The following is a 9,973-nucleotide window of genomic DNA, read 5'->3' as shown; positions in this document are numbered from 1 at the left end:
TGCCTCTCAATGGCTGCAACACTAGAAGAAATGTTCTTGCCCGTCACCAGCCGAAGTACTCAGGAGAAACTATCCTACACCTCACCCAGGCAGCACAACAACAGGATATCCGAGAGGAACACCACTGAGGGCACAGCATCAATAGTGTGGCAGAAGCCAGAGGCCTCAAATCAGATCAATGAACACTTCTAAGTAGATATGTGGACCAAGGGGTAAACTGTGTTATTCACTGTGTCACACTACAGCCTACGCAACAGGACTTTTCTATCTTTTTCTTCTTATTTCCCCTTAAACTTTATTTTACTTTACTTGTGGGGGGGTGGCAAGGGCAGATATCAAGGGTAGATATCAAGCGACAGGGAGATGAATGGGATTGAGATGCATGGTGTGAAAGACACAAACATAATAAAAAGTTTAAGACAATAATGTATTTCTAAAAGTAAAATGTATGTCACCATACAGATTTATCACAGTAAACTGGGACTATAGGAACACACGGTCATCTTAAAACAATCAGAAATGGACTGAGAGACGGCTGTGTGGTTAAGAATGCTGCATACTGCTTTTACAGAGGATCCAGGTTCTATTCTCAGCACCAATGTATGGTAGATCACAGCTACCTGTAAGTACGGCTCTCGATAGACCCGTTGCTTCTGGGCCCGTGGGCACTACACTAATGTGCACATAATACACCTTCCACACCCCCACACCACACACACATAATGACACACAATTAAAGTATTTTCAAATCTAAAGAAAAAACAATAACAACCCATTTTTCAAATCACATAGGAAAATCTGGTCCAAGAACTTATTGGGCACACCAGATGGAGGTAAAATGGAGACGCTCTCAAAGGACACCTAATGGCCCCTACTCTCCTATTATCTGATTACCCAGTATATGCATCAGAGACTCAATAAGCAGAACATTCTTGAGTGTCCCAGAAGCTTCATTGAGACTCAGTCCCTCCTGTTGAGATGATTCACTTGATCTGCTGTCACTCTACTTGTTTGTCTGCTGTCCATTTGTGTATCTACTCTTCTTCTTAACCTACTTCTTTGGTTTCCATAGTACCACTCCTCACATTTGCAGCTCAATTCCACCCTGAGGCTTAACTCAAGCCCAATTCTATAGCGTGGCTCACAACAAACCTTCAACAGTGTTCATCCTATCATACTCATTCCCACAGACTCTTCATTGATGATGGGACTACTTGGTAAATTCCTGCCAAGGAAACTGATGACATACTTTGTGAATTTATTGTTTTCAATAAGTGCTGGCATTATAGGAAGGCACAAACATGTCTATTCTGGTATAGCATGCTCACATCATCAATGGGGGAAAACAGACAAGTGCTCTAGAAATCCTATTAACCTCACTATTATTTAAATTGACATATCCGATCCTCCTGTGCAGACAGTCAGTCCCAGAACTCAATGTGAAGTTTCTGCACATGAGGAATAGCGGTTTTATTTCCAGACTCCATCTGCTCACTAGAGCAGCTGAGAAATCTGCTTTCAATGTTCTCAATTTCTGTTTTCTGCTCCCTGCAGCCATATCTTAAGCACACATGTCTCCTTACCACATGGGCCCTTAGACATGCTAACCCTATTCTAATCTTCACGTCCCACCCTAGCATGGGACTCTGAAGTGGTCTTACAGTTCATTTCTATTCAGACTCTGCTCACAACCCAGCACAAAGCACCTCAACAAATGACCCAGAAGCTTTTTTCTTCAGTGCCTAAAAGGCAACCCAGCATGTATGTATGTATTTGTGTATGTATGTATATATATATGTATATTTATTTATACACACACATACCAGCTGGGCAGTGGTAGCGCACACCTTTAGTCCCAGCACTTGGGAGACAGAGGCAGGCAGATCTCTGAGTTCGGGGTCTACACAGAAACTAAACAGAGAAACCTTGTCTTGAAAAACCAAAAAAGAAAAAGAAAAGGTATGTAAATACTCTTGCTTCTGCCACTCACTTTCAGTCACTGTAAAGAATGTTATACACAGGTGTGTGTGTGTGTGTGTGTGTGTGTGTGTGTGTGTGTGTATGTGTGTGTGTGTGTGTGGAGGGTACTTTTTCAAGATGCAAATAGCTGAGTCCTTGATGAAATAACAGCTGCTATCACTAATTAGTTCAGTATTGTTTGCTAACAGTTTATAGCTATCTTTATCAAGGTGATGGGGAAAATTTCTGAATCTTTTGGATTCGTTAATGAGCAAACACTACAGGGTCTTCTTTTCCATCCATTCTTGGCTTTTGGTGTCAATGACAAGAACAGGACTCTGATTCATCATCAGTTATTGCTCTAGCAATGACATGGTGTCTAAGGCCTTAGTAAAATATGAGTCCCATCTAATCTGAAGTTTCACTGGAAGGCACTTCTAATCATGATTCATGGTATGCAGCCTTAAGTCATCTAACCAGGAAACAAGCCTGAGGAAGCTTCATATCCTTTCAGATACATGGTGTCAGACCATACTGTATCACACAGGAGTGTATTAGTCATTTTTCTTGTTACTGTAATAAAATACGTGATAAAATATGGGGGAAAACTTTCTTTGGTTTCAGAGGGATTTCATTCCATCATACCTGGCTGGGGATGGCATGGTAAAGACATTCGATGGCAGTGGGAACATATGAGGGAGGCTTTTTCATATCCTAGTGGAACAATAAGCAGAAGAAAAAGGATCTATAAGGGGGCAGAAATAACTTTCAAAGGCTCATGCCCCTTTTGTACCAGCTAGGTCCCTAGCCATCAATATTTTGCTGTATGTGAGACATTTCAGATCAAACCATAAGTGAGTAGCTGTAAGTTATCAGAGGCACGGAGATCCCATGGTATAATAGAGGGTTTGTGTGGAGTTCCTCTGAGCCATGCATCTAAGACAGATGCAACAGCTGGTCTGCAGATGAAGGGAGCCATTCATGGTTCTCCATGATAAAAGTTACCATACAACTACTTTCTAAGACACAATACACACAGCTCATGCAGAATAGTCTAGACTTCTGAGTTAGAAAGGACACTCAGTGATTACTAGGTGTCAAGGCCACCTATAAAACTCTAGGTTATGATAGAACTAACAAGTTTTCAACAGACAATGAGCCTGAGTGTGGTGGTTTGAGTGAGGATGGCCCCACAGGCTCATATATTTGAATACTTGTTTCTCAGTTGGTGGAACTGTTTGGGAAGGATTAGTGTGAGTGGGGGCAGGCTTTGAGATTTCCCAAGACCTGTGTCATTCCCAGTGTGTCCTGTCTCTGACTTCTACTTGCAGGTGAAGATGTGAGTATTGAGATGTTCCTGCTGCCTCTGAAATCATAAGCCTAATTAAACATTTTTTAAAAAATTTTTCAGGACAGTGTTTCTCTTTGTAACAGTCCTGGCTATCCTGGAATTTGCTCTGTAGAGCAGGCTGGCCTCGAACTCACACAGATACACCTGTCTCTGCCTCCTGAGTGCTGGGATTAAAGGCATGTGCCACCACTACTCGGCTTAAACACTTCTTTAAATGGCCTTGTTTATGGTGTTTTGTTACAACAAAAAAATAATTAAGACACTCAATTACTTCTTCCTCTCACTTAAGCATGATGGAAAATTCTAACATGCCTTACACAAGCTTATAATCCACAGCACACTGTCAAGAATAGCAACACGGACTGGAGAGGTAGCTCAGTGGCTAAGGCAATTGCTGTGTTAGTGTGAAGACCAATGATCCCACTGCTCCTATGTTAAGTACATTAAGGTGGGAGGCAGAGGCAGGAGAATCCCTAGAAGTTTGTATGTGAGTAGCCTGGTATATGCAACAGTGGAAAAAAAGAGACCTCGCTTCAAACAAGGTAGAAGGTAAGAACCAGTATCTGAGGGTTTTTTCTGACCTTCACATGCATGAAATGGCATACATATCCAACACACACACACACACACACACACACACACACACACACACACACAGTGAACAGGAGTAGTTCTATACTGTGGTCTAAAAATCACACTTGAGAACTAGCTGCCCAATTTGTTTATAAAGTGCCCAATTAATTCATAGAACTTCCAGGGTGGAACCCAGGGTCACTGACTTGGAAACAGAGCTATGTTTCTAGGAAGGGGAAATGTCAACATGCCATAAGTGCCATGTTCTCTCTAGTTTCACATTCACGGTTTGAATGTGGCATCCAGGAGTACATCTGCACTGGCTACAGGTATAAACAAAAGTGATCTGGGAAAGGGGAGACATATTCATCATCAATTCCAGATAACTAGTCTGCCCTGTAGCTTAGAGGGATGTATTAGTCAGATCTTTGTGTAAACATCAGGAAGCTAGGAGACAGGACACCCAAGACATTCTACAGAAAGGTCTGCCAGGTGAGCCCCTGGTATTCTCCATCACCCTTCCCACATTCCTAATAATTCTTAGCAGTCACATACATTCCTTGTTCAAATACAAGTGGGAGGCTCTTGCATCAAGACAGCATCCCATAACTGACAAGTGAAGTGGGAAATCAGACAGGGGGATATGGCACCAGAGACCCAAAGAGGCAATCAATTAACCAACTGACCAATCAACAAAGGCACAGACCTCATCAGAAACATTTAAAATATGGTATCAGTTAAATTCTTAGAAATGCCAATTAATCAATCAATCAGACTTCCCAGAGCACAAGCAGCTGTAGAATAAGGTCTGATTATCCTCTGAATGCCAAATTTTCAGGCAGGGGAACAAGATGGCTGAGCATCTCTTATCGATCGTAAATGTTTGGAGGAAGACATATTTGAACTTGGAATTAAAAGATTTTTGGACTATTTGCATACACAAACACACATGAAAAATGAAATACCTATGGAATGGAACTTAATTATAAATATGAATACAATAATGCTAACTCATGGCAAGCACTTATATTTATAGATACACATTTACATTTTACATGTTTCATACACATATACATACCTGAAAGATGATTTTAGTATACTATTTTTAGTTCACCTGCATTTTGACTGTAAGTTATCAAAGTATAATGTATAATGTCAAGTGTACAAATTCGTCTCTTGTGGCATTATGCGGGCACAGTTTCTGATTCGAGAGAAATTTAGATTTAACTAGGGATGATCAACCTATAATTGCCAAATTAACAGACAAATTATGCTAATGATGACAAGGAAAAGAACCATTTCTGCCAGTTATGTTCAAACTCTTGAATCTTTCCATTTAGCAATTTTCTTTGTTTTGGGATTTAGGGAATTATCTTTAAGACAGGGTCTCACTATGCAGCCAAGACTGGTCTCAAACTTGCAATATAGCCCAAGCAAGCCTTCCTGAACTTCCTGAGTAGTTAGATAGCAGATGTACACAAACATGATCGGTATTCAAACTTTTGTGTCTTGTTGGATGTCCTTTGGGGAAAACACAAGCCCAGGAGCATCATGGCTTTGGTCATGTGTTTACTACAATGCCTCCTGGCTAAAGCTTTTATCTCGGTTCCAGTTTGTGTTTTTCAGGCCATGTGGGAAAAGCAATTACTTTAGAAAACTGGATGAGTTTTATTTCTCCAATGTCTTCACAGATGGATTAAAAAGGTTTTCAGTTTCCTTGGGATTTCATTTTAACTTACAGAAACTCAGATGACAAGTAGTAATGAAATTGACTTAGACAAAATGATAAGTCATTTGTGGTTAAATGGGTATGGGAGATTGGAAGAGAAATTCTACTCACAGATGACCCAAACTCAAATGAACAGGCACTGGTTTTTAAAACCATCCATTATTTTTAAAGGGAAGAGTAGGCTGGCAAATGCCTTCTGTGCAAGCATGAAACTTGAGTTTGGATCACCAGCATCTATGTAAAAGAAGCTGGGTATGGTGGTGGTGTGTGTAACTCAAGTGCTGGAGGGGGGGGGGGTTGGAGAAAACAGGATCTCCAAAGCTCACTGGCCAGTCAGACTAGCCATACTGATGAGCTATAGGTAAAGTTAGATACTGTCTCAAAAAGATGTGGCCTGGTCTACAGAATTTGTCTACAGCTGTCTATAGCTAGGGATACACAGTGAAACCCTGTCTCAAAGATCAAAAGCAGAACAAAAGAAGAAGACAGAAAAGGATAAAGACACTAACACAGACTTTTGGCTCTACATGCACGGGGCACGCACATGTGAACACACACACACAGAGCGGCTTGGGCCTGGGAATTATAATGATCTAGCATAAGTGCTACTCAAGTATCTCAGTGAACTAGCTATGATATTCTGGGAATCTGTGGCAAGGCCTTTCTCATTTCTGTGGCTCCCTTACTTCATATTTGGTTCCAAAATTTGAATCAGCAAGGAAGTGGGCTCTGCTCAATCTTAGTAAGAAGGCTAGGAAAAGCACTGAATGGTGAAGGATGACATGCCTCCAAGTCTATTTCAAAACCAGCCCTCCAAGCAATTTGGATGTCAAGAAAACATTAGGAAATCTGTTTTACAAAACCTCTCCTTCCAAATTCCTTCTCTCCTACTTTTCTACTCACAACATGTAGGTATCAAAAGCTATATCCCTGGTATTTTAATCTTTGGCTCTGTATGTCCCTTCCAAAGGAAATAATCATTTCTGTAAAAATGGTGACACTGAATATTCCCCAACTCCAGGTCTAGGGGAAATCTACCTATGTCCCTCCAGTCAAAACAACTTCCTGAGCCCTGGGCGAGACTATCTTCAAAATGCTATGCCTTCAAAATGAAGTCTGTAGTACTCTACTTGGCTAAAACAACATTGCCCCAGATAAAACTGAAAAGAAGTCAGGAAAGTGTGTTTGTTTTTAAAAATAGTTTTCCAAGCCTCATCACACTCTTCACCACATAAGCTCTTCCTAGCATTCTCGTATGCATATTCGTTCTCTCTCCCCATTACTCTCTCTGCATGTCCTACTCTTCCTTCCTTCTTTTCTTCTTTCTTTTACTTGAGGAAGGATCTCATGTGTCTCAGGCTGGTCTTGAGCTAACTATATAGCCAATGATAACCCTGGACTTCTGAACCTCCTGCTTTCACCTCCTAAATGCTGGAACTCAGGTGTGTACCAGAATGCCCACTTTATGCAATACTGGGGCTTCCTGGAGGCTAGACAAGTACTTTACCAATTGGGGTATATCACTAGCCTAACATTGTCCTTGTATCCTGCTCAGTGTTTATTAAATGAACATTATACACACTTTGGTGTTACTATTTCCCCTTTGACAACACCAGGAATCGCAAGTACCCAGGGCCTCAGGCCTATACGACAAGCTCTTTACCACTGAGCTATAATTCTAATCTGCTCTTTATTTTCACATAAATTGGCTAACCTGGACTTGAACTTGGATCTTCCTGCCTTAGTCTCCCAAGTAGTTGAGCATAAAAGCTTGGTTAACACCAGACCAAGCCATTTGTGATTTTAAAACTCTAGTATATGTCTTGCTATGCAGAGCAGGGATTAGCGAACTAGACATGTTAATCCTTGGTTTGTCATGTCCCTTTCATTAGGAAAAGGTATGGGTATTAAATCACTGGTGTGCTACATGGTTTATAAACCAAGTTTTATCATAATATACTTTTCTAGAACAATTTGGTCCTACTGTATGAAAACCTTCCCCAAGATAGTGTAAGACGTATGAATGAGAGATGGACAGGCTGGAAAGATGGCTCAGTGGTTAAGAGCAGTTGTTACTTTTGCAGAAGTCCCAGATTCAATTCCCAGCCCCTACATGATGGTTAATAAACATCTGTAATCAGTTTCAAGGGATCAAACAGGAACACACATGGTGTACATACATGCACATAGCAAAATTTCATATATATAAAATTTAAAAAACGTATTTTTTAAAGAAAAAGGAGAGGCAGACAAATCTAAAATTGCACAGAATGAAACTTGTTGGGAGATTTACTAATAGAAATGTGGTCACAGGTTGTAACAAGACCAGTTGGAGACCTACCATTTGAGTCAGAAAGAAGTATATATACATCCTGCATGTAATGTACCTGTTTATTTGAGATCAAAGAATCTGGCACATCCCTGGAGACAGGGTATGATACTTTGAATATAATTGGCTCCCATAAGCTCATAGGGAGTGACACTATTAGGAGGTGTGACCTTGTTGATTAGTTGTGGCCTTGATGGAGGAAGTGTGTCCCTGTGGGAGTGGACTTTGAGGTTCCCATGCTCAAACTACACCTAGTTCAGTTCACTTCCTGTTACCTACCAATCAAGATGTGGGAGTCTCAGTTCCTTCTTCAGCACCATGTCTGCCTGTATGCCACCATGTCCTGTCATGATGATAATGGACTAAACCTCGGAAACTGTAAGCCAGCCCCAGCTAAAGGTTTTCCTTTATGAAAGAAGAAATGTCAGAAATATTCTCATTCACACCCAACCCAGCACCTGGACAATGTTGACCACATAGCAGTTCACACTTCGAGGACAAGTACTGCCACAGTTGACCCACCCAAGCGAAGCCCCGAGTCCACACCCTGTGACTCCTCACATACGCTGAGCCGCAAACAGTGGCAGAACCGACAGAAGAATAAGCAGAGACACAAGAACAAGATTCGACCACTTCAGACACCAGACCAGGTTCCTCCAGACCAGGTTCCTCCCGTGGCTTCCACAGAGGAGACTGAGGTGCCTCCTGCCCCAGAGTCAGACGGTCAGCAGACTAGAGCCGGAGCCCTGCGGGCACGCATGACACAACGGCTGGATGGGGCCCAATTTCAATACCTTAATGAACAGTTGTACTCACCTGCCCAACGCCTCTTCCAGGAAGACCCCGAGGCTTTTCACCTGTATCACCGGGGCTTTCAGAAACAAATGAAAAAGTGGCCACTGCACCCAGTGGATCCTATTGCCAAAGATCTCCGACAGAAACCTGCATCCTTGGTGGTAGCTGACTTTGGCTGTGGAGATTGCCGCCTAGCTTCAAGTGTCCGGAACCCTGTGCACTGTTTTGACTTGGCCACTCAGGACCCCAGGGTCACTGTATGTGACATGGCCCAGGTGCCTCTGGAGGATGAATCTGTGGATGTAGCTGTGTTTTGCCTTTCACTAATGTGAGCTAACATCAGGGACTTCCTTGAGGAAGCAAATCAAGTGCTGAAGCTGGCGGGTCTGCTCAAAGTAGCTGAAGTTAGCAGCCGCTTTGAGGACATTCGGACCTTTCTGGGGGCTGTGACCAAACTTGTCTTTAAGGTCATCTACAAGGACCTGACCAACAGCCACTTCTTCTTGTTTGACTTTGAAAAGACTGGGCCTCCTCGAGTAGGACCCAAAGCCCAGCTCTCAGGCTTGAAACTTCAGCCCTGTCGCTACAAGCGCAGGTGACCAAAGGACACCTGTTAAAGGGGGAAGGCTCGGACTCCAAGCTCAGAACTCTGCACACTGTACCTACCCAAGTTATGAGCCAGGACCTGGCGCCGTCCTCCTGTATCAAGAACACTGGTAAAGCCTTCTGCTCAACTCTACTCTAATGGAGCCTTCTTGGCTACTCAAAGCATGCTCAAGAATGAGGAGTTTATTGTGAGGGATTGGTGTATCTGGGAATTGTGGGCCACTTCAGATGTCATGTAAACTAGTTGGCTTGGAATTGATGGATTTGTTTGGTTTTCTTCATCTTTCAGAAGGCACAAGGACACTCCACTGTGCCATCTTCTGACTGCATTGTCTAGCCTCTGCTCATCCATAGTTTCTGCTCCTTCAGCTTCAAGACTACAGACACACAGCTTTTGCCTCATGGCAGGTCCCAATGCTAGTTTGCCAGTTGGGGCTGGCAGTTATTTCTTTCTTTCTTGGAGCTGAGAATCATTTAATGTCTTTCTTTCTGTTGTTGTTGCTTTGAGAGGGCATCTCATACTAGTCCAGGCTGACCTTAAATAGCAATTCTCCTGATTATGGGGGTTCCAGGCGTGAGCCACTGTACCCAGGTTAATCTCTTCATCTCTGTGTATTCCATTCTCATTTGA

The 9,973-nt window shown here is 42.4% G+C and overlaps 1 protein-coding gene across 1 annotated transcript; it reads left to right on the top strand.

Annotated features, from left to right (window-relative positions):
* The first annotated feature begins 9 nt into the window (after positions 1-9).
* Positions 10-9,353, top strand: LOC121139915 (ribosomal RNA-processing protein 8-like). Its single transcript, XM_040743940.1, is given in 2 exon segments — positions 10-144; positions 8,358-9,353. Coding segments are annotated over 2 exon segments (1,113 nt in total). The 3' UTR covers positions 9,336-9,353.
* Positions 9,354-9,973: the final 620 nt, after the last annotated feature.

The sequence above is a fragment of the Mesocricetus auratus genome, unplaced genomic scaffold, assembly GCF_017639785.1.
Source record: "Mesocricetus auratus isolate SY011 unplaced genomic scaffold, BCM_Maur_2.0 Super-Scaffold_100003, whole genome shotgun sequence".
Classification (NCBI taxonomy): domain Eukaryota; kingdom Metazoa; phylum Chordata; class Mammalia; order Rodentia; family Cricetidae; genus Mesocricetus; species Mesocricetus auratus.
Note: the sequence above shows the minus strand (reverse complement) of the source record. Positions and strands in the feature narration are given on the sequence as shown.